The sequence below is a fragment of the Melanerpes formicivorus genome, unplaced genomic scaffold (assembly GCF_026170545.1).
Source record: "Melanerpes formicivorus ecotype bairdi unplaced genomic scaffold, bMelFor1.0.p_v2 SCAF_8, whole genome shotgun sequence".
Lineage (NCBI taxonomy): Eukaryota > Metazoa > Chordata > Aves > Piciformes > Picidae > Melanerpes > Melanerpes formicivorus.
The window spans coordinates 12772937-12798669 of NW_027142360.1; the positions used below are offsets into that span (position 1 = coordinate 12772937).

The 25733-nt window shown below is 42.4% G+C and overlaps 1 protein-coding gene across 7 annotated transcripts in view; it reads right to left on the reverse strand.

The window, feature by feature from the left end:
* Positions 1–9437: 9437 nt before the first annotated feature.
* Positions 9438–25733, reverse strand: part of DGKI (diacylglycerol kinase iota) — a 207621-nt gene continuing 191325 nt past the window's right edge. For all 7 annotated transcript variants that reach the window (XM_068142168.1, XM_068142174.1, XM_068142173.1 and 4 more), the window contains 3 exons: positions 16546–16582; positions 14674–14773; positions 9438–13263 (listed from right to left, as the gene is read on the reverse strand). In XM_068142168.1, the coding sequence (XP_067998269.1) occupies positions 13147–13263; positions 14674–14773; positions 16546–16582 (254 nt within the window). In that variant the 3' untranslated portion in view covers positions 9438–13146. The remainder of the gene's footprint in view (positions 13264–14673; positions 14774–16545; positions 16583–25733) is intronic.

Consider the following 25733-nt stretch of genomic DNA (forward strand, 5'->3'; position numbering starts at 1 on the left):
AAAATCAATTCAAGTTATTACTTTTCATATGTAAAGAAAGGGTGCAGGAAAAATTCCCACTTTAAAAATACATTAGTCTGTGAGAGAGATTTTTGCATGTATGTAAGCATATAGATGTGAATTTCATCAGCCTCTTGAAAGACTTTTCTTCTTTTTTTTTTAGGGTAAGTTGGCTAGAAATCAGCCCTGAAGCAGCCAACATAGCTGGAACGCTGAGGAACAAGGGAAAAATACAATGGATGAGCAAAGCAACAATTGGACTGTCTTCAGAACTTCATAGGCATCCATACAAGGCCACACACGTTCAAGAGTTTGGGGTGCAAAACTGGTAGGGTATAAAGCTGTGCTGCTGTTTTTCCTTAAAGCACCACTGAGCAGCTCTGCCTGCAGGTGGTGGAACATCTCTAGATGTTGCTGTGAGGAAAGCTCTGAGCACATCAAAAAGCATTTCTTCCCCATGGACATTCCCAGAGAGGAGCTGGCAGCCGTTTGGTGCAGCCTGTTACTGCAAAGGACCCCAAAGGAGTCAGTGCTTTGTACCACAGTGCTTATGAACGTCAAAGCTGTGCTTGGCAGTGCTTTCTCACTGTGCAGCAAGGCTCAGTGCAACCCATGACTAGGTTACATCCTCATCCAACTCCAACCAGTTCTGCACAAGCAGAGCAGTTGTTCTTTTTAGCACTATTATTATTAATAATATTCTGAGGCTGTCTGAGACAGCAGGAAAAGGGGGCTTAAGATATCATTTAAAAGAGACAAGCACACAGCTGGCTGCTGGCAACAGTGGTGAGCATCAAAAGGCTTGGAGTGGAAAGGAAGCCAGAACTATGTGCAATGGTGATGTTTTTGTGGCAGACACTGTCCCAGAGAGAGCCAACAAAAAGGAAACATCACAAAATTATTCAAAAATATGATTTCAGGATGGGAGAAAAGAGACAAGGGAACTGTTAGGAAATATCAACTTGCATGTGAGGGAGGCCACAAAAAAGCTTAAAATGGTACAGAAGCTTCTGAGTGGGGCAGGCTGGGCAGCTGCTGAAGACAAGAAAGCAAGCAATAGCTATGACACGAATGTCCTAAATCACACACTGCTGGGCAGAAACAAACAGAACTATTCTATGCTCATGTATTACTGTAAAGGTGCCAAACTGAGAACCTAAGGTAACTGAGAGGTGGATTAGAGAGAGCCATGGAGAAATGCTCCTGAGATGCAAAGCAAAGACCTTGAGGTGACCTATATATGCCCACATTACAGCCTTACTAATCTCTGCTGGACCTCTTCTGCACACACTGAATGCTGTGCTGACTATTTGAACTTACTGAGGGACTGGGAATACCACCCTGGAAATATTAAGGGATGTCATTAACCTTTTTCATTACCATGAGCTTGAAGCTGGCTCATCCAGAGGCTTAACATTCCCTTCCCATCCCTCCCCTGGTACACTCAGGCACACAGAATTTGTGACCCTTGCATCCCTTTCCTCCACTTTAACTCCGCAGCTTTTGAGTCACACCAGTCTTTTTGCTTTTCCAGAAGCAGCAACACAGCTTCACTGGAAAGTAACACAAGGAAACTAATCCCAGCCAAGGCATGAGCTGCTTCACTTTTATTCTGTACATTTCCACACAGATCACAATACAGAAGAAGTGTCCAAAGGAACAATAACCAGATCTTTCACCTTATACAGATTTCTTCCTTCCCCCAGTTTAAAAATCTCCTCCTTTACCCCACACAGTGATCAAGATAATGCATATAAATAAGAAATGCAAGAAAATCAGGGAAGAAAATACCTTCTTACTTGGCTACAAAATGCCCTCCCTCTTCCCACATCCCACTTCAATGCTGATTACCTGGTTCCTGATTCTGTGTTAAACATATAGCTTCATTGCATGGGTGCTGCCACATGCCTCAGATTCCTTTGGCCATCTGTCAGTCTCATGATGCACAGCTCCACAGCATTATACATGGGGTCAGGCAGCATAAAAGAGCTCTGTGTGATGTTATTACAACTCCTAGAACAGATGTGAGTTCAGATAATAGGATATGTACAAATATTGGAACTCTGGATGCCCCTGAAATGGTAGCTGAATGTGCACATTTGCTATTTGGCTTTACTGCTCTATTCAAGGGACTAAATACCTAACAGAGTGGCCCAGATTCTGACTCCTCTCACATGTTGGTTCACTTGGAGTGAGTTCAGTGCAAATGATGTCAGAATCTGTCCATTATCCTTCCTCCATCATCTTCAGGAAGTAGCAAGTGAATATCCACTACATAGTCTGACATAAACTGAACCTTTCTATCATGAGCCTGTTTATCAGCATCTCAAGTGACAATGACTCCTTAGCCTTGATCCTTTTCAGATAAGACATCTCCAGCTCCCTAACTCTTTGCTAGCTCTTGTTCTTGTTCTTTATCAGTCTTCATCTCTCAATGCCAACTGGCCAGAGAGTCTGCTCCCTCAAACATTTGGCTTTGTTCCTCAGAAACCTTTTGCATCGACAAACTCAAGGGGTGATTTCTGGGCTGTTGGAAGATACTGTGATACCTCAATGATAGGATAGAGGTGAGAGAGGTATTTCTGACATGGGCCACTTCTAACGAAACACACTCTGCTCAATGAACACAACATGATGGAGTACAACTGCTCTGAAGTTCAGGGAAATATTATTCTCTGGAGGGAAGGCAACCACCTGAATGCTTTTATTGACTGGACATATCACCTGAGTTAGAAGTTTTAATACAAGACAGCTCAAACATGGAAACTATTAGAAACCTGTCATCCTACCGTACTCTTTACTATCTCAACTTAAGCCATCTAAACTAAAAACTATGAGACAGGGCTGCTCCCACTTAAAAAAAAATTGATTCCAAAAGAAGCAGGATACTATATGGGAGCAGCATTACAAGGCACAACTAAAAAATCATAAATAGTCAATGCAAAGCAGATTTTGGCCTCGCAAGATAAAGTGCCTTACCTGGTGTGTGCATGTGCAGATGATAGTATCCCCAGTTTACAGATAAGGAAACTGGGGAATAGGAAGGTTAAATGATTTACCCAAAGCAACACAATGACAGCAGAAGGAATAAAGTCTCAACCCTTTGATTTGCTACCTCCTTCTTTGTCACTGACCAGAATACCTCCAGAGAGATGTGCTGATGAATTATAACATGCAGCAAGTGCTTTCCCTATCCTGTGACACAATCATTTGGCACAGACTTGCAAGCTGTCTTCATAGAAGCAAATCATTAAAAAGAGTGCTCATTTTTTTGCAGAATGATTATATTTTACAATAAAACAACAGGTCAGATCTTGCTTAGAATAAATCCCCACTGAGTTAGTAGTGACAGACTCATAAACCAGGTTCAGGCCTTATTTACTATGTATTTTCATTAGCACACACTTGCAGCTTGATGAGTACTTGTGTCCACAGGGGAATTACATTTCCCCACAATGCATCTCGGGTTTTCCTAGTGTAAGGCTACAGAGCTAGAGCTGGTTTAAAAGCTGTACAGAAGCAAGGTAGCAATAACAGTGGCACAAAGGCAGGCCTGTATTTTGTAGCAAAATATTCTGCTCACTGACTCAGAGAGGACACTGAAACCTCCACGGACTGCCAGTGGGTTTATGTGGGAGATGCAGAACGTGAGTCCTCAGCTTTATCATCAGCTAGACTTTCCAAAACCTTTGAAAAGCTTCCTTCTTCCAAAAAGCCAGCTGCATCCAGAGTAACTGGCATAGGGTTTACAGTACAAAATAATATGGGCAGAAAAACATAACCTTCATCTCCCACTATAAAAGCATGTTTCACCTTGTGGAGATTTCTACAAAGAAATATTGGCAGTTATATTTCATGTTCTCCTCCTCAGTTCACTGCACTCTGCCAAGGCTGCCAGCTCCCAAGTCCATCTGGAAAGGAATTTTAACCCTTTGATATTTCATTTTTTTATAGATTTACAGGACACAGAGAATAGAATAGAATAGAATAGAATAGAATAGAATAGAATAGAATAGAATAGAATAGAATAGAATAGAATAGAATAGAATAGAATAGACCAGACCAGACCAGACCAGACCGGAAGAGACCTTCAAGATCATCGCGTCCAACCCATCAACCAATCCAACCCACCTCAACAGCTAAACCATGGTGCCAAGCATCCCGTCAAGTCTCCTCCTGAGCACCTCCAATGATGGTGACTCCACCACCTCCCCGGGCAGCACATTCCAATGGGCAATCACTCTCTCTGTAGAGTACATGCAGCCCATGGTGTGAGGGCAGCTAGAGGGCAGCCATTACAAAGAGCAGCCCCACACTGGCTGGTCTGAGGGGCAATAGGCAGGAATCCCCATCCTGGAGCTGCTCTTTGCCCCTGAACCGGGACAAGAAACAAAAAGCTCTTGAAAGAGTTGTCAAGAAAGTGAGGCAGCTCCTAGAGGCTTATTGATACTCATATGTATTTTGCACTTGCCTGGCACATGGTGAGGCGCCCAGAATACGCAGCCTCCAAAGAGTTGTTATTTTTGCTCATAAAGCAAAAGAAGGATCTTTCTACACATAAGGCATATCCCCTTTTTCCTTTCCCCAGATCTGTAGGTGCAGCAGTAAGCTAGAGAGACAAAGCTCTCAAGAGCTGCTTAGTGCTTTGAAGGCTCAGTCACTTTTTTTCCTCCCAAAGCTGTGGTGTGATCAAAGGAGGCAGATGGAGGAGAATCACTCCGTAGTGACATGTAAACGGAACAAAAACCTGATAAGCCTCTGCCATTGCCCTGTGATTTTTCTGAGATGCATGCTGAGCAGAAAACTGTACAGTAGCAGGGCCAACCATTTCACATGAGAGACTAGCACACTCACTCACCACTTGGAAGCAGCTGACACTGCTTGTGCATACACCATCAAGCACACAATCACAATCACATTACTCGGTAAAGATTGGTTACAAGAAAAATCACAAAGGGAAGGAACATGAGAAGAGCTTCCACCCCCCCAAAATGTGTGGTTGTTTTTCCTATTGATATTAAAACTCAGTCTAAAAAAAGTCTAAATCACAATCCCTCAGGTGTGAAATACCTTAGTTCATCATGCTTCTCTTCTGCTTAATCCTGAGACATTATGACTGCCCTCAGAAGTGCCTTTAGTGCTATAGATCTGACTCATTCATCATACAGCAGAATTTTAACATGTCTGGGCATGGGCAGAGGAGATCCAGCTATCTGTAAGTGGTCAAGCAGATGTGTCCCAGAGGCAAGCCCATGACCAAGATTTTGACCTTTCCAGTCAAATATTAAGGTAGCACAAACTAAGGAAATAAGAGGTGATGAAAGACCAAAGACATCAGTAATGAAGGTCTGAAAAGGATAGAAGAAAATGAAAATAGAAAAGAAGGGGGAAAAACTAAAAAGGGGGGGGGGAGGGGGGAAGGAAAAGCAAAGAGCACTGAAGATTATTCAAAATAACAGTCCATTTCCTCCCTGCCATTAGCTACTAGTAAACTCACTTTCTCCTTAGCTTTGAAATAAATATATTGATCTTACAAACCATGGAAATAAGGGCATTATTATACTAATGGCAAGACCACAGGAGAAAACAACTTGCAACTGCATCCATTTCCTATGGAGAAAAACAAAGCCAAAACCAAAAAACAACCAGGAACATCAAGACCAATTTTCCCATTCTGATCAAGGCAAAACCCCTGATTTTGGGAAAAAGGCTGAAGCAGGGAATGGGAAAGATAGCTATTCACTTTGAGGCCTATAGCAATAATATTTTTTATGTGGCATTGTTTCTATTAATTTAGAAGGAAAGAATCCAGTGTGAATAAGGAATAGGGAGAAGTGTCATTGCATAATTTTGGGCTCATGTCTCACTTTATGAAGCCTCCAGATACGCAGATAGGAGGATGTGCCACACCAGTTTGTGCGGCGATTCCTGCCAGGGCATGAACAGGAGAATCCCTGCAGCTGGATGACACAAATACTAGCAGAAAAGAGCTTAGAAAAGAAATTACATCCATCTCACTTTAATAAAAGCAGACAGATACATATAATTATGGTAGATAATTACTCATTGCAGTGATATTCAATAGCTAGCATTGAAACTTCCCACTCAGAAAATAGCAAAGCTTATGGAAACCATTCAGTAGGGTCCCCATTACCAGGGGCCAGCTTAGCTTTGCTTTTCTAATTTTGCTTTCTCTCATTTTCTATGTGACTGTCATACAGGGCAAAAAACCCCAAAACCAAAAACAAACCCAAAAGTACTAGGAAAGTATGAATATCTATTAAAGCCTGATTAACCAAGCAGAAATTGCTCAGATCTGTTGCGTCAGGCTCAAAAGCTTCTTGAACTGCTTCTCTGTACCTGCTTCCTACAGTTCCTAGACACAATCTGGATTCCTGAATAGGTGTAGGAAAAGAGACTTCCTTCTCCCTCCTTCTTGGCAACAGGCTGAGGAAAAAGTGATAATTGAAGGTCATTAAGGCAGCTGGAACCAGAAGACCATTTTTCTCATTAAAGTGTAACCCTAAGAAATTAATTGCTGCTGTGGATCATACATTAGTAGTTAGATAATTGCTGCAGCACTTGTCATAACGGAGCACTGGATTGCCACCACGCACACTTCACTGAGTGGTGGGTTGCACATCAAGCAGCCTCCTAGACAGGGACTAATTGAAGAGCCAGGTGTTACACTTTGCCAGCAGAAGCAGACAGGCTCTAGATGAAGTAATTACCTACGCAGTATTATATTGCTAAAAGAAGTAGGGCTTTCTTTTTTTTTTTCATGTCAAAATGCTACAGCTTTTGCATATGAATGCTGGAGCTGTTAACATATTGGTGAACTCTAAAACAGCATTTCCAAATCAGGGTTCTGTTTCAAGTAGATGAGATCAAAATAATAGAAACAAGTTTCTAGAGAAGTCAGTCTTTCTGGGATATTCAACTTCTTGTACAGGTCTGTCAAGAGAATCACTGCTGCCTTAGATTCCCAAATTCTCTTCCATGTTGGGTGTCCAGGAGCATAAGTTGACTGTTTTTTAAAGGCTAAGCATCAAATTGTTTCCTGAATTATACATGTGTTTACACTAAGTTAAATGCTTTTGTTGCAGGGCATTCTTAGACTTTAGAAGTCGTCACATGCTATATCAGAATGAGGGGGTTTTCAGATGATCTGCCTGACTTTCCTTCTCTCTGGGTAAGTAGACACGTGTAATGCATAGGATAGATTGTCTTTTATACATGTATAAAGCAGTCTGCAAAGGAAGAAACTGTATCTGAAACTGGAATGTGGCACCTTATAAATAAGGCAGGAGAAGAGATGTACTCTGATGGCTGAATACAGTACAGTTATTCATCTCTAAGCCTGCCTAATCACTGAAGTCAAAGGTAATGAATTTACTGGTATGATCAAGGCTGGAGGGAGGGAATTTTCCCCATCTGCAGGAATGGCACCATAGGTGGGCCAGGAAATCCTTTGGCCAAGGAAGGAGGTGTTGCTCCAGTGCCCAGAGAATGCCATCCTGTAGACACTGCCGTGGGCAGCAATGCTGGAAACATGCTGAGGAGGAAAAGGCCCCTGAGCTTTGGTACCTGCAGAGGATCTCAGGAAGGCAGTCTTGAGAAGTGTGGTGCTGAGGCACAACCTGGAGTATGCTTACCCATCATCACTGCTTTGACTGCTGAGTAGACAATCCCTCCCAAGCCAGTTTTTATATAAAATCAGAAGTGAGAAACCACCCAAGTGTGGTTTTGGGCAGCCCGAGCCAAGTGCCAAGCTGTTGCAATCTGTCTGTATGATAACTCCTCAACAAAGGTTGAGACATCCTAACTCCCCTAATATATTCTGTCTACTGCAATAGACAGATGCAGTGCTGTGTTACACATCCTCTCAAGGTATTTCCACAGTGCAGCCACAAGCTGCATCCTGCCCTTTTAATCTAAAGGCAGTTAAAACACCAATTCTAGAGACAGATCCTCCACATAAAATTCACCAATATGTTAGCATGTCACATTTAGCATATTACTGAGCTGTTAATGCAATCATATCTTGGCAGGCAGCACGTGGTATTTTAAAGCTGTAGCTATCCACTGTTAAGTAAAATAGTTGTCCACATGTTTGTTAAGAAAGCAAAGTAGGACGAGTACCACAGTAAACACTTGTAATACTGTGTCCTATGGCTTCACAGGTAGCCAGAAAGGCACAGGTAGATGATAAGTTGTTTCCAGGACTGCTGAAGTGACCGAAGATACTCACAGTTGATGCTTTGCATTAATTAGGAAGCTAGTAACCAAATACATCTTTGGCTTGGATTCAGCAAGGTATGTATAGGAATTACTGTCTGATGAATGGAAAAGGTATAGTGGAGATAGAAATGTTACTTACAACAAGCATAAACACCATACTTAGAAAATACTTCTTCATGGATGTTACTCTGGTGCAAAAGAAGCAAAAAGTGGGGGAAAGAAAATGATAGCCCTCAAATGGATGAACACAAGGTACTGTTTTCTTCTTGAAGAACATGGACTGCAAGGACAGAATTGTCCTTGGAGTGTTTTCAAGGCATCCAAATTCCAAACATGTCCACACATTTCTTGAGCACTATTCAACTCCTGGCGAGCATAAGGCTACATATGTACCTTGCCCATTTCATAGCTTTTGCTCAGAGTCAGGTCAGTGCAGCATGCTTTTGGTATATGGAAGGGTCAACACATAAGCACCTGTGATGGCTGAAAGGAAAATAGCCACCTTCTACGTGAGGTTGTGTATTAATGACTTTCATTACCATGCATGTTACTGTCCCAGCAAAGGCAAAGACAAAAATGAGCAAAAGAGGCTATAAAATAGTAGTGAAACCAACATTCCATGGCCATGCTACCAGAAAAACTATGTGCCCCATCTGTTCACTCACAACAGGAGCAGCTCTGCAAATACAGCTGGGAATGGCAAAAAAACCCCAACTAACCAACCAACCAACCAAAATCATCAATTTTGTTCCATTTTCTTTATGTCTATGGTGCTCCTGTATGATGATCCTCATGTAGCAGGGAACATCTCATGCAATCCAAATCCAGGCTATGGCACCCTGAGTTGAGACAGAGAAATTCTATGGCTGCTGGGGAAAAGCAAGAATGAGTTGTCAGCAGAAACATCTACAGCCGTCCTAAAATGCTAAACCACAGACAAGCCATTATTTCAAGTGGTGAAAGAGTCGCTGGAGTTGGAGGCTTGCTTTGTAATGGTCAAAATTTGCCTTGAACTCGTGTCATACATGAGTCATTCAGCCTCACATCACACAATACTGAGGAACACTATAATCCGTGAGAAATGTGCAACATCATCATGTCTTGGATAACACATAAATATACCTCTATCATTAAAACATGAAATAATAAGAGTAACTGATACTATTAAATAACAAAAGTATGTTTATTTTGTCAACATTATAAATACTTTCTTTTCCTCCATTTGACTCCAAAATGAAATAGTAAGTCCAGTACAATGGAACCATTAAGGAACTCCTCAGTTCTACTGAAAAGGGTCCCCTTTAATACTAAATTGAAATGGAAAATGGTATATTGTCCGTCCAGCAGTCTCAGTAGCTGAGCATCCCTAGGTACTTTGTTATTCAAATGGCACAGTTAGTGTGCAAATCTATATATATGTATACTGATAACTATCAATGTACATATACATAGTAATATACACACATAAATAGACACAGCCACTGAACAGCCACTTTTAGCAAATCAAGATATATTACATGTAATTTAAGTAGATTTCCAGCTGCAGAGTAGAATTTGGGCCCTTCACAGTGCAGGCATAATACTGCACTAAGCTAGATCCCAAGTGCTCAAGAGTTTCAATATGTACATGTCACCTTTAACTGCTAAGTGTCTGCCTGCTTCTGGTGGCTGTTCAAAATCAAGAATACCATTGCTCTTGAAAAGGAGTAAGGAATAATCTTGCAAAATCCTGGCCTCAAACGTCTTCCCTCAGTGAACCAACTTCTCATATCCCTGGTCATGTATGAGCTATTGCAGAAACCAATATGCATCCTCTTTTACCTACAAGAACAATACATGGCCAGTATCTAATGTATTACACATGCAGTGCTTTGGGACACCTTAAATATTAAAGGCACTGTATAAAGCCACTTCCTGTCCTGTCTTCAGTGTTGGGGTTTATTTTCATCGTATCCTAACTGCCTCCTACTGAGCGCACAGCACGGGCAGCTTTCCAGAGGCACAACAGGCTCACTCTGATCATAGCATCGTACTCCAGCTGCCAGGGAAAAAGGCAATCCAGACTCTCTTGTGTTCTCTAAGCTTCTTTGAGCAGCCTGAAAGGCACAAAGGAGCTCAGGAAATCTGCCCATCCTGCCAAACAGCTCCAGAGCCAGTCCCTGCTGTAACCACCCTCTGGGCACAAGGAATGTCTCACTGAAAGGAGGACCACAGAGAGGGACCAGATCCAGCTCCCTTAACATAATTTGTATGTGGCCTCTGGAAGCTACCTGTGATTAAAGCAAGGCTTTACTACTCTGCCTGCTTCATGGGACTAAAGCTGCTGACAAACTTCTGCTCTGGTACAGGTGTGGCCTCGGCACAAGACAAAATCAAGCCCCTGGTGTCATTGAGTGTCTTCCGTTTCTCCTATCAGTAAAATAAAGCAAACCAAAAGCAAAACCCCAACATAAACCTGATACTGATATAATTTGTATTTTCATCCAATGTATATAAATATTACAGTAATGTCTTCCTCACAGCAGGGAAATGATGCAAGGCTTACCACGAAACCGCAGCGTGAGGATCTTCCCTGCGGAAATTTCACGTACACAAAAATTATACTCGTTGATTTGGTTTTTATTTTAACAAGTTGCCAAATTCCATTCTAATATATACACATACTGGCCTTCAGCACAAGCCCCTGGGCAGCTATCAAGGGAAGGAATTTGGCTTTCATATTTTATTTTATTTTTTTAAACAAGAAAGGTAAAGACAGAAAATAAGACAAAATACATTTCATGTCGCCGGTAATCTATAAATTACAAATATATATAGAGTTTCCTTCCAGAGGAAGAAATACTAAAGAAATACTCTGCTCATATCAAATAAACCTCTGAAAACAGGAAAACCCCCAAATAAATATAGATTTCAGCTCCTCTCTCTCTCTGGCACAACGATCATTCTCAGTTGGAAAAAAAAACCAAACAAAAGAAGAAGAAAGGAGGAAATAAAAGGAAAATAATTGCATCAATTTCATTTCCACAACTTCTAGCAAGGAGGGGAAAAAAAAATCTTCTCTGAATAATGACCTGAGTTATTTTCACTTTTTCCAAACTGCATATGATCCAAATGATCACCACCTACCAGAGACCTACACTTAGCAAGGCATGTGGAAACACCAGTGGATCTTTCAAAACAGACAATAAAGCAAAAGTCAAAAATCTGTTGCAAGAATTATGCCAAAAGTGAGCCGTGAGCATCTTCACGGGAACCGGTTAGACAAAGCCAAAGTGGAAGCTCTGCTGTTTCTGGCATCTGAGTAGTGCTTGAAAATCTGAAAGTGAACGTTTTGTGCAGGTATGCCCGTGTGTATACATTTGCTTTCTCTTCTTTTGTGGTAATGATCTTTGAGGTAAGACAGAGAACAGATGAGTACATAAGACAGGGCTGGCCTTTACAGTGGCTAAGCAACTTTACATTTCTGAGCCTATAGTGGGGTAGCAAGATAAAGAGCTGCCATTCGTTCTTCCCAGTGGGATAGCCTCTCTGAAACTTTATTACTTGGGGAAATCAAATCACAGAATCACAGAATGGTAGTGGTTGGAAGGGACCTCTGCAAATAATCTAGCCCAAACCCCCTGCTAACACAGGTACACCTAGATCAGACTGCACAGGAATGTCATTCAGGCAGGTTTTGAAAGTTTCCAGAGAGGGAGACTCCACAACCTCTCTGGGCAGACTGTTCCAGTGCTTCATCACCCTCACAGTAAAGAAGTTTCTCCTTAAGTCTAAGTGAAACCTTGTGTTCTAATTTGTACCCATTGCCCCTTGTCCTTGTTTACACCTTCAGATAAAGAAGGTTTTCCATTTCCCAATGAAACCGGGGCAACACTTACTTGTTGCAGCAAGCAGCAAGCTTAGGCTGACTGCTGATATTCTAGGTCTCCTTCTGGCTTCTGCTGATATCCTAGGTCTACTTCTGGCTGTAACTTGAAGGAGACTGGGTCTTTAAGTCAGTCATTTCAAATGTAAAAAAATAGCTCTTAGCTTCTAGGCAGGCCTGAAACTTGAGCAGAATTGAGTCAGTCATCACACAACACAATGGTGGCATGAGAAGCCTCACCAGTAACTTTCTGCTCACCACACAACATGGCATCCCATGTAACCCTCCTGGCTGTCTCATGAGCACAACATAACTGTATACTCAGAAGCAATGAGGAGATTAGACTTTGTAACAACTGTAAATCGAACTTTGCCCTACACCCTGGGAAACAAGGCAGAGTCCTCTCTAAAAGTGGGAAAACTCCCTGGTGGTTGAGCACTGAGAATGCAGCTTCCGAGAGGATGCCAAGGGAGAGAATGGTGGCCACTAAAAATGGTGAGTTTTTCCTAAGGGCATCCAGAGCTCCTCAGATTTTTTGCTACTGCCTGACCATTTGTGAAGACTTAACACAGAGATAAAAGGTACTATTTAATTGATGAGAAGTGAGGGGAATAGAAGAATAAAAGAAATGCAGAAATCTGTAGGAATGAAGGAGGGCCTGGTTGGGTGTGTTACTGTCCCAGTTAATTTGGTTCCCCCACACCCTCTTTTCTCTTTCCTTTTTTTTTTTTTAATAAATTGTACAGATGAACATAGGAGAAGTTCATGCTACTTGCTGGAAGCAATAAAGGTAAATTTTCCTGGCCCATGGATTCCACAGACCTTTGAGTGTCCTGCCTCGTCCTTCACGGGCTAAATTATGGAACTTAATTGTTCCGTGGCAAGACTCATTAGCCCTTAGAAACTGGTGGTATGTCCTCAGGTATTTCCCATGAGAGTGAGAGACACATTGATTCCATCAGCTTCTTCCTCATACGATGCCTGAGTGCTTCAGCTGCAGCCTTGTGATTTTCAAGGATCCTCTTTGAGGTGTTCAGACATCAGACTGCTGTCTCCAGATCCTCGTGGGAAACCATTTGGTAGTTTTGTCGACTTTCCAGGTAGGAGGCCAGATCTGGATCACCAGCTTGCTGTGCCCTGTCACGAGGGGTCTTACCCTATAATAGAGAAACATGAAAAGAAGGTCTTGTGCTAGCATATTTGGAAGAATAGATGAATGCACAACCCAGAAAAATTCCTAAAGGAAGGATGGAACCAAATTTGGATCATTTAGCTACTTGTTGCATGAACTGGCATTAAGTTTTCCTATCAGAGTCATGACATTCCAAAGATTTCCAAAGTCCTTGTGTGGGTTAGGATAAATCATGCAGTTCTGCAAGGACACGCTAGTTGATACACCACAAAGAAGAGCTCACATGCTGGAAGGGAACTAATTTTTCATTCTAGGACTACAAGCCCTGTGTAAATGAATACGATGCACAGTACTACAGCTAACATTTGAAAAGTGCACTTCAGAAACTCCACACTTTGCTCAGGATGTGCAGAGAGATGCCCAACATTTAAGATAAGTTCAATGTGCCTCATTCCAGCTCAAGTACAACTTTTTTTTCCAGTGCATAAATTTGCTACTCCGTTATCTGATTTACCTTATGAATACTGTTAGATTTGATCACAAGTGTTGATCCTAAACTATGAAAAAAATATTAGAATCACATTAATCTATCTCCATAAAAGCACTCTTACTCCATGGATTTCTGGGCCACTTGTCTGAATGCTTAGCTACTGCAGAAATTACCTTTTGCAACGTGCAGCAGTCTCATCTGAAAAACAGATGATCTCTCTCCCTATTATAGGCTACCTCAGATGGCATAAAGTCATAGGAAATATTTTTTAATTGTCTTTTAATTGCTGCAGTAAGGCTGCTTCTGACTCTGGAACCCAGAGGTCCAGCCATGTCTCAGCTACTGACCACAGAATGCTTATCATCAGAAATGCCAAGGGTGCAGCTCTGGAATATGTTTCCTATGCTATCAGAGTCTTGTATTGACAGGATATTCCTAGGATTTAATTTTGCCCAGACTTCTTTCTCAGCCAAGAATACACCAAGAGAGAGCTGTGGTTAGTGTCACACCAGTGAGCATAAGGACAGGCAAGGGCAAAAGAAAATGGTTAGTCACCCTCGCAAAGGAAGTCAGCCACAATAACCAAGCCACACAGATGCTATCACAAACCAAGGCTTCCCCAGGTGGTCCTTGCCCACAGGCCTCTCTTTTGACCACACAAGAGGAGGATGCTGCTGTGCTGTGGACATGCCTCATTCACACCCAATACACCAAATGGTTTGAGGCCAGTCTCTCAGTATGTGAAGATGACCCACACTGGGGACTGAACTGAAGTCTCTTGTACTTGTTTAAATCAATACACTTTTGTAAATACAAATAGCTTGTTTAAAAAGAGCGCCTCTTGGCACACACAAGGAAGCTTCAATCATGCAAACAGCAGGGACAGATGCTGATTGGTCTCACTTGACTGCAGGATGTTATATCTGGTTGACAGGGCTGGGTTACCTTGGAGTCTGTCTTTCTCAGAGAGGCTCCCGCATCCACCAGGAGCTGGCAGACGGCACGATGGCGCTGGCAGGCTGCCTTATGTAATGCTGTCTCACCCCTAGACCAAGGTACACAAACCAGCAGTGAGACACATCGTACCAATGCATGTTACAAGGTATGAGGTACAGAGGACAGACAGAGAAGGATGCTACATTTCTGTGAAGTTTCCTCTTGCTGGCAGAGGCAGACTTGTGCACTCTCTCCCTTAGCATCTACATCCTTCAACTCAGTAAGAAAGCCTGTAACATACAAATGGCAGATGAAGAACTTCTAAGGGCTGGGAAAGAAACCTGCACTGGTTTTATGTATTCAAAGGACTGAATGTCATATTCCAATCAAGCCACCAGTTCTGCTATCTGCTGCAAAGGCAAACTAGCCATTTTCTTAGTTCACAGCAGGCAAAACAGCAACAATGATTGTTTTCTCCTGCTCTCTTGGATGTATGAAGCAAGTGCTACTGGGGAAACTTGAACACATACTTTTCAAAAGGGTAGGCTGTGCAGTGGGAACAGATTTTTGCAAACTCCTCATTCAGACTGGGGCTACCGGTAACAGCATTCTGAGACTGACTCTGTCACCCAGGTTAAAGAAATATATCAAGATTTACCTAGGAAGAGGAGGAGAAGATGCTTCAAATTGATTGAAAAGGTGTCCCTAATACCAGTGTTCAAGTAGGGACATTACATAACCTTCAAAATACCAAATGACAAAAAAAATATGTGTAGTAGGACAAATCTTGCATCTACCTAGCCATTCAGAAAGTGGAAGTGCATAAACAAATGTCAGCCTCGGTCCATAAGAGGACAAGCTGAAATATTAATAGACAGCCCTTTAATGAATCTGCCTCTGCTGCATGAGAGAGAGATTCAGAATTAAATACTACATGACTTCCATCTGGGAATCAAGAGATAAGTTCATGCTGCAAATTACAGCTTGAAAATTTAGTTTTCAAGAGTTCTTGGTAGAGGAACCTTTATAAAAGTCCTCACAATCTCCATTATCGTGTTCACTTGCAATCTTTTTCAGTGGCTGCGCCGTGCTAGTGGATGAAGAGAAACAGGCAGTCCATCTAGACTCCATCACCCCTGGGCTGCACACACACACTTTGTGCAGTACCTGTGTGGTGTTTCATGTTAGAAGAGGAGGGCACTATGGGTTGAGGTTTAATCCCTATAAGCAAGGTAACATTTTCTTTCATTTTATTCCATATACTTCCAGGACTATTCATGCTTTCCCTACTTAGTCTTTGTGATGCTTTGAATATATCACATGATGTAGAACATTTGGGAAATGGAAAATGAAGTTTGTGGGTTTGGTTGGTTGGTTTCTTTCATTTATTTGGTTATAATAGAGATGATAATAGGTTCTAGCTACTTGAGAGAAATCTTCAACTGCACAGGTTGTAGCCACTTGGGACAGCTGTAGCAGAGCACCCTGGGTGAATCAAGAAAGGACTGAAAAAAAAGGTGTGGAGCAAGAAAAGTAATCTCCTGACTTCAGGAATTTACTTTTCTGGTTGGTCCCTCAGTAGTTGATGGCAGAAACAGTGAAGCACAATGCAGGATTTGTGTTTTTCTAGAATGATTGAGGAGGCATGGGAAGCAATGGAAAGAAGTCCTTAATGGAATTAAAGAAACATTTCTTTCACATCAGAAAGCCACATATGAGTTGGTTGTTGTTTGGGTTTAGGGGGAGTTTTATTTGCTTGCTGTTTTTTGAAGAACTGTGCCATTTTGCAAGCTTTTTTATTTGAAAGTTTGCACTTGAAAACCAAGAGAAGTCTGCTAGGTCAACAGGCACAATGTGAAGGGCAAGGTGCGTTGTACTTACGTTTCACTGTCTGTCATGTCCAGTAATTCAGATGGCCCTGCAAAAGATAGCCAGGTAGATCATGTAGCATTTGTCTGCATGACTAGAACATTAAAACTACCAGAAGAAGACTCTTGGTGCAAATATGTAAAAGAAGCCAACCAAACCCTCAAGTTACACAAATATACCAAACTTCAAGGTAATATTTGTTTGTGAGCGCTCTTGCATTAGCAAAACTTTGAATTCATAGTCACTGCTGGACTCTCAGCACCAGTGAGTAGCTGCCTCGAAATTATACTAGGAATGAATATTCATGGAGTTTATTTTCTCACTCTTCACCTTGCTCAATTAAATAGTTCACATAAGTACAGTGCATTGAAAATGTTAGTACACTGGAAACCCTGATATATTGCAACTTAAAATCTATTGTTAGTCCTAGAGGGAAAATGTCATTAGAAAGTTAAAATTAGCCAAAATTCTGTCCTGAATGACATCTCTGTGCTACTCCATTTAATAGTGTTATACAGAATGTAGATCAGGGTGGAATATTCCCAGCAGTCTTTATATTGATATGCAAATCCTGTACTCTACTGGTTAGCAATAATCAGGAAAGTAAGATTAAGAAAAATTGAAAAGATTTTTGTTAAGTTGGAAAAAATACTGCATCTATGCTAAGGTTCTTTTGTCCTTGATACTCACTACAGGCAGATGTTTATTGCAGCAAATTCCATTGCTGAATTACAGTGAATTGGAAAGGCCAGGATCTGGATAGCATTTGAAACAAGAAAAAACTTTCCCTTTGCAGTCTCTCACTTCTCTGGAGCACGGTGCCAGATGGTATGGGGCAGTTTGCAAGGGAAAGAGTGAAACTTTACAGGAATTTTCCTTCCTGTGTATGAATATTTCTCTTTAGCACACTTTGACTTTGAAATTCAAGAGTCCTCAAGAGCTTACAGCAAATCTCACCTGAAACTGAGGAATTTCACACTACTTGCTTACAAAGGCCTACACATAACCTCTACACTCCTTTCACTCCAAGAGCATGTCAGAATCGATCAGAGCAGCCTGTCTCTCCCACATTGCTTTTACAACATACACATGCAATATCACTGGGGCATCTGGCAGCTCCTTCACTTCATCTTCTGTCATCATGAGAAAGGTGTGGTCAAAAAAGTAGCATGCTCAGTCTTCAGGGCAGCTGGCATTGCATACTTATCATGACAGTTCTCCGAATTCATTAGACACTGTCAATTTCTAATGCACAACACCCTGAGTTTACCACTGCACATCCTCAACTCTGCACTTGGCATTAAGTGTTCACTGTTCCCTATCAAAAAGAAGCAACACCCAAGACCCCTGAACTCCCATAAGCATAAAGGAGGATACAGAGGGCTAAGCAGGACCCCTTGTTGAGAAGAAAGATAATACCTGAGAAGCTAAAAACAAACAAACAAAAAAGAACAAACCAAACAACAACACTAATGAAAAAAAAATACCAAAAAGCAAAACCACAACAAACAAGCAAGAAAAGTAGCTAAACCCAACCAACCAGCCAAACAAAACCCACAAGTGATTAAAAAAAAAATACTCTCTTCCAGGAGAAAATCACATTGCCTCAAAACCAGTCAATTCCCCATGACTTTCTGCAATGCCACATCCCAGTGACAGGTAAACAGGAAAGGCCTACAGTGTGTAAGAAAAAACACTTCAAGTAAACTATTACTTCTGTTCACAGATGGGAGGTTCAATGAAGGGATGGGAGGTTCATGCCAAGGTGGAAAAGTGTGTCTCTGCTGGCTGCACTGAGCATAGAGTTACACTCCCTGATGAATGGGGAAAAAAAACACTACAACATTAGGAGGAAGGATGGAGAGAAGTTACAAGAGTATGACCTGAGAGGAAGGAGAAGCTGGGGCGGGGTGGGTCTGGAGAGACAGGAAGCCAAGGATGACGGAAAACTGATGTGGAGCAGGAAGAAATAACAAGGGTAGGACTGATGAATTTAGTGCTGAGGACTGAGCAGGCAGTCTGCAAGCACACACCTGAGAAGCTACCAGGTACACCCCTCCTGTGTGCAAAGGGTGCCCTCCTGGATACTGTCCCAGATAAAGTATTTCATGGAAGTGCCCCATCTCCATCCCAGTCACACATAAGGGCCAGATATTGGGGTTAATTGATTAGCAGCATAATGTGATACCAGGATTCATTTGTTTCATTCTTCTCTGGCCTACCTCTGAAGCTGGAATGTCCCAACTCACACACAGCCTGAGCTGTGCCCTTTACTACTTTACTTTATTTTCACTTGTGCTTCTCTTAAACCATCTCACGCCCTCCTCCTAATTCCCTTTCCCCTCTTTTTTGGACCTCATTTTTACATCAGTCTCCCTGGCGCTGCCAACCGACCATTCCAAATCCCCCTCTGCCCTGGGACAAAAGCTGCACAGATGTGGGAAGGGCTGGCACTGGGAAAGCTAACGGCACTGTCATCCTGACCCAGCAGGGAGGCAGCCGTTTTACTCCAGCACAAGAGACAGAGAAAGAAAAGGGGACCAAGGCGCAGAGAAAGAGAGGACAAAATAACTCAATAGAAATCCGGAAGGGAAATGCATGAGTGAGATTTCTATCAAGGAAAACAGCAGGGGAGGAAATAAAAACAAAAGATAGAAATGTGTGGAGAGGTGGAGGGAGGGGAAAAAAGAAAGAGAGAGAAAGAGAGAGAACGACTGGGGGGCTAAAGAATGGCAGGATGGGGACAGGGGGGTAGGGGTAGAAGTTCGCATGAAAGGAGCTGAAAAGCATGACGCACTGAGGGGAAGCCCAGCTGAGATCACTCTCTTTCCCTAACATGTCCGATAGACTGTCTGTGGAGAATTATTAACTTTTTTCCTTCTGTCCCCTTTCACTCCACTAAAGCCTCTCTCCAGTTTTCTCATGAGGCAAAGCCGCCTGAGCCGAGGATGGGAGGAGGGAAGGGAAGGAGACACTCAAAAGCAGCTGCCCTTTAGCTGAGCTCACGACAACATAAAAGAGAGACTAAATGACCATATTTCAGAGGCATTTCCAAAATATACAGCACCATGCAGTTTGAAAGGCCTCCAGCTCACAGCACACCCTGCCCTCTCCAATGGATGTGGTTACCGCTACCCACAGGAGATCCACAGCTATTAACTATTGCCAGTCCCTTGTCCTGTCAGTCCCTCAAAGAACTGGGGAAGATGGCTTTAAGCAGTAACAGTGGACATCAGCAGCATTTCTGGGTCTTCAACTGCCAAATCCCTCCTCATTTATTTTGATGAGGTTATCTGGGAGACAAAACTGGATTTGATTCCTTACCTTCAAAGAGGGAATATTTTAAATATGATTGTGATCTATAAAGTCAGAACTATTTCAAGCCTTCCCCCAACTCCATATTCCTTGTTTACACTGGATGTGAAGATGAGTAGTGTCTGAATTTGACTGCTAGTGCCCTCTAGCTCATAATTGCCACGATACCATTGAGGGTGGTACTCTGGCTGTGGAATCGTGCTTTCCATTATAACTGTCTAGCAGCCATGTTGACCTAAAATTTGGTAACTTTCCACAATAAAATAGACTATTTTATACCCTATATCTTTTAGGAAAACTAAGGCATTTTCTGCTTAGGTCCTTCACAAATGTTGACTACCCTAAAACATTCTGCACTCTAGACATATTAGCAAATATCAGGCAAACTATCTCTCTCCCAGTGTTGTTTTCTGATGACTATTCACATTTTCTCCCTGACAGACATGTCTGTCATGGTGAAGTTTGTCTTCCAAAAGCCTTCTTTGGAACTCCTGAATCTGGCCAGAATGTGCAAACCCAAGCTTACTAATGGCTTTTCACTCTTGACCTTGCAGCACTAATAGTAATAGAAGCCACCCTCATTGTTACCAGAGCATGCTATGTAATGGAGCAAGGACACTGAGGTTCACGCTTACAGAAATGTTCAGGATGAGATGCTTTACTGACTGAGAGTCCCACCAGAAGTTCCCATGCACCACAAATGCCTAAAGCAAATGAAAAATTCTTTCCTGTGCTTTACCTTTCAGTGCCCTAAATGAACAACAGAATTCTTGTTTGTCTTTTGACCCGCTAGAGAAGAGAAGGCAAAGAGAAGGCATACCTCAGAATGTCTTGTATAATGGTTCTAAACTATAAATAGTTCTGAACTGGACATATAAAGCCTCCAAGCCAAATTTGTTTCCAAATACAGATGATTAGTTAGGAGGTTGTTTTTCTAATGCAGATCCTTAAGCCCTCCCCAATCCTGTTTGTGTTACACAAGTAAGCAGTTAATTCTTCTCCAATGTGTATGCATTAGGGTATGAGACAGTTGCTGATTGTAGCACTAAACAGATGTGTTTCTGATGCCTATGGAGTCTGGCCCTCAGTTTCAAGCTAAGTGTTCCTTAGCTCAGATGTTAAAAGGTGACTGTCCTCCCACAAGTAAAAGACTCATGATTTAGGAAGGCAATCTTGAACAACAGATAGGTCTGTGTATCTGCCCTTCCTGCTCAGGGGACACAGAGAAACTCTTCTGAAGGAACAGCAGCCAACACAACTGTTTCTGCAACAGCAAGCAGATGTTGTCCTGACACCTACTACATTGGTGCTTCAGCTGTTATTCCAGGCTTGTGATGGTAAACTGCTAAATCTCTGACAACACTGAGCAGCAGTCTCCTGTGACTCATCTCTGCTTTTTCTAATTTAAGAAGGGTTATTTTCCTCTCCTTAACATCTGAAATAATTCTGATGAGGATCACAAAATGATCTCCTGCATTGATGTCCCTTGCATGCTTGCAGAAAACATAAAGTCATCTCCAAAATAATGGTCAATCATAGCATCACTACACCACTTTCTCTCCTTCATAATCTCAATGCTATTGGCTGGGGGAATTCCCCACCCCTATACTGCATTTGATTCACCCCACTAGTTTCACACTTGTTAGCTAAAATTCCTGGTATGATGGGGTTTGTCTTCTTTTGTTGTTGCTGTTTTTTAAAGACAGTCAGAAGATTTTTCCCTGTGTGATTAATAATAGGTTTTCTGTTCTGTATGCTGGAGGGTATTTTACAATGGAACTCTTATTAATATGAACTACTTCCAGCTGTGTATGGAAAGTAGACAAACTGCAGAGGAAGTATGGCTGGGCAGAGGTAATTGCTAGAGCAAAAGTAAGACTCATTTTTATCAAGGATGGATATCAGCAGAAATGACAATCTAGATACAAGGAAATCCTCAGATATTGGTAGTGTTGGATTGGATCTTGCACAGTAATTAGATGTTGAGAAGATGCCAGATGCCAGCAAATGCAACAGAAAAACAAGGACATTATGATGATGATGATGATTCAGCAAGAGAGCTCATTTGGGACTGAGAAGTGCCCAGAGTAGAAATTAGTTTCATTAATTGCTTGGTGGGAGAAGAGGCTCCTATTAGAGCATTGTCCCACGCACTCTCTGATCCCCAGAGAATGTTAAACAAACAATGCATTTGGAGAAGCCCAGAGGACATATGTCTGGAAAGCTACAAAAACTTCCTGCCATCCTTGGGGATAAAGGCTCTAGAGAGGAACTGAGCTGACATTTGCTCAACCTTCTGGTTTGTCTTTGTCTAACAGTCCATAATCCCTCACATTTTTCTATTCACTTTAAATATTCCCATGGAGTTCCTGCTCACATCCTTACCAGCTTAAATGATCTCATTTTAAACCTTCACCAAAGGAATGGTAACTGGGTCAGACAGTAAGTTGAGGTGTATGTGTCTAAGAAAAATCCTGGAGAGGCAGCCATGACAGTGAGTTGGCAGAGGTCATGTGCCCTGTGAGAAGAGACCAGAGGCAGTAAGAAAATTAAATGAAATTATGTCCACCTGCAGAATTCAGAGGCTCATATATATACTGTGATTTTTGAGATAATTTGGAGAAGTCAGAAAGAGGTAGAGTTAGCACTGGTAAGGGTTGACACAACTGCTGAGAAAATTGGCCAATATTTGGATATAAGGCCAACTGCACTTAGATGCCCATGTGTAGGCATTTATACATAAAAGAGCAATTCAGACCCCCTCAGTGAGATATCTGGGACACAGTTCAGTTGCCCTCACAGGTATTTTGTGGCATTCATATGCCTACTGGCAGGTCTTGGGATCCATTTGGAATGACAGAGATGGTTGCTTGGGTTCCAGTTGCTAGTTCAGTATGTCTCTCCTACAAGCTTTGCATGCTATCTTGTAGACCCATGGAGATGTCCTGGATGTTCAAATGCAAATGACATTAGCAAGTTAATGTTTAGCTAAATGAATGAAATGCACAGGTATCTGTCAGCTGACTTGCTTGCTGGACTGCAGTGACAGCTTTGACTAGGGGCACCCTTGAGCTAGTTGTGCTGTAGACCTGCTGTTACTAAAGGTGCCCTCCTCACTTCTATTTGCCAATGAAAGAGGACAAGTCTTCTGTAGTACCTCTGCCATACGTGAGCAAATGAACCAAATCATAGCTCTTTGTTGGCAGTACAGGAACTTAGACCCATAGGTTACCTGGCACCTGTACGTAAACACCTAAACATAGGAGTCAAGCCTGAGCCAAAACCCAGCCCATTTAACACAAATGTTAAGAGATGAATTATTACCCTCTTCCTTTCTTATGACTTGTGCTTTTTCCTTCTGCCTGTACAATTTTCAGTAACTTTCAAGCATAAGCTAATATGCTGCTGATGGAATAGCATAGCTGATTTTGACATCCAGAAATCAAAATAGCCATGGATATTTTTACAAAGGATTACAGAAGATTTACATGAATGTTTAAAGGACTAGGAAAAAAATTCCTACAGTGCAGGAGGCTGGTCACTGTGACTTTAACTCTGCATGCAGAGCAATGATTACTGTACTGCTCTCAGCAACCAAAGAAAAAGATTACAGTAGTTCAACAGGCAGAAACTCATACATGTGACTGCCTCAAACGTGTGTACACACACAAATTGCTGCACAGCCTGTGTAAGCATGCCTTCAATTTTGCTACTGATGGAGACAGACTCTTAGAGTCACATCCTGACCAGCCTGAAACAAACCCAAGAAGCAGATGGAGCTCACAATATGGACAAGTCCTTGCCCTCTTTCTCTGTGACTAAACGTGGTAACTTATCAGATAGCAGGTAATGGCAGCGAGCTATTGCCCAGCACAGCAGGCACTACATGCATGTCTCCCCAGTGACTACCCCACCTTCCAAAAGGCCCTTGCAAAGCAGGAATAATGCTCTGCAAGGTAAAAGGATAAGGATGATAGCTCACCATCTTGGAAGAGTGGCCAAGGTTTAGTCAGTCTACAACCCACATCAAAAACTCTTCAGGAAAGAATAAAAGACAAGTCATTGCATAGGTGACTTGGTTCTGAATGGGATGGAAGGTCTGATATGCAGACTGGACCAGTTTCATAAAGAAGTCTGCTGCCTCCCTGGAGCCTGGGTTAATGAGGTAAGGAGAAAGCTTCCTTCCCTAGTATGATCCTTCTCAGATTACTATCCATTGTTAATCTTTCAGGTAGGTAATGATAAAGTAGATATATGAAATCCAAGGGCAATAAAGAGAGACTTCAAGACCTTGGGATGACTGGTTAAGAGATCAGGAGCACAAGTAGTGTTCTCTGTCCCTCAAGTTGTGAGGAGTGATGACAAAATAAACAGGAAGAGCCAGTCAATCAATGCCTGGCTCCAAGCCTCGGGTAACAGGCAGAACTTTGGGTGGATTTACAACACAACAGGCCTGCTGGCAAGATATGAAGTACAACTTCCTCAAAAGGGTGAAAGGCATCATAGCACAGGAGCTAGTAGGGCTCACCAAAAGAAATTAAACTGTTTTGGAAAGGTGAAGGGCACAAAACTGAGTTTGCTAGAAATAAGTCCAAGAGCTGCATTCCAATATTTGAAGGATGGTGTGCTAGTGAGGCCTGTCAGTCTGCAGAGGTAGGGAAAGGAGACCCACATGGCAGCAAAGGTGCAAGTGCTGTTCATGAGTTAGTAACCATGAGTTAGTAACCTGAGAACAGTTTTGTAGGAATTAAGACTTCTTCCTGCATAAAGGTGGCAGGACCATTAGACCACCTGAGGTGTATCTAATGCACACACCATTGGACACAAACAGGAGGAGATGGAAGCCGTTGCACATCAGGAAAACTATGGCACAGTGGCCATCACAGAAATGTGGTGGGATGTCCCACACTGTGGAAGTGCTGCAATCTATGGCTACAAACTCTTTGCTGGGTTAAAAAAAAAAAGCTGGATGTCTGGGCCCAAAGAGTGGTGGTGAGTGGATTTAAATCCAACTGTCAGCCAGTCACTAGTTGTGTTCCCCAGGGCTCAGTTTTGGGGCCAGTTCTGTTTAATATCTTTATCAATGATCTGGATGAGGGAATTGAATTCACTCCCTCTAAGTTTACAGATGATGCTAAGCTGGGAAGGAGTGTTGATCTGCTCAAAAGTAGGAAGGATTTACAGAGGGATCTGAACAGGCTGGATCAGTGGACAGAGGTCAATTGTATAAGGTTTAACAAGGTCATGTTGCATCTTGCAGTTTGGTCACAACAACCCTACACAATGCTACAGGCTTAGGGGAGAGCAGCAGAGCAGGGACGTTAAGTGACAGCTAACAGAATATGAGCCAGCAACGTGCTCAGATGATCAAGAAGTCCAACAGCATCCTGGCCTGTATCAGGAACAGTGTGACAAGAAGGACCAGGAAAGTGATTGTGGCCCTGTACTCAGCACTGGTGAGGACACATCTTGAGTACTATATTCAGTTTGGAGGCCCTCATGGCAGGAAACACATGGTGTTGCTGAAGCATGTCCAGAGAAGAGCAATGAAGCTGCTAAATGGTCTGGAGGAGAGGTCTTATGAGGAGCAGCTGAGGGAACTAGTGCTGGTTAGTCTGGAGAAGAAAAGGCTGAGGGAAGACCTCTTAACTCTCTACAACTGGCTGAGGGAGCTGGGGTTGTTTAGCCTGGAGAAGCGGAGGCTCAGGGAAGACCTTATTGCTGTCTACAACTACCTGAAAGGAGGTTGTAGCCAGAAGGGCATTGGTCTTTTCTCCCAGGTAATCAGCGCCAGAACAAGAGGACACAGTCTCAAGCTGCACCAAGAGAAGTTTAGGCTTGAGGTGAGGAGAAAGTTCTTCACAGAGAGAGTTGTTGGCCATTGG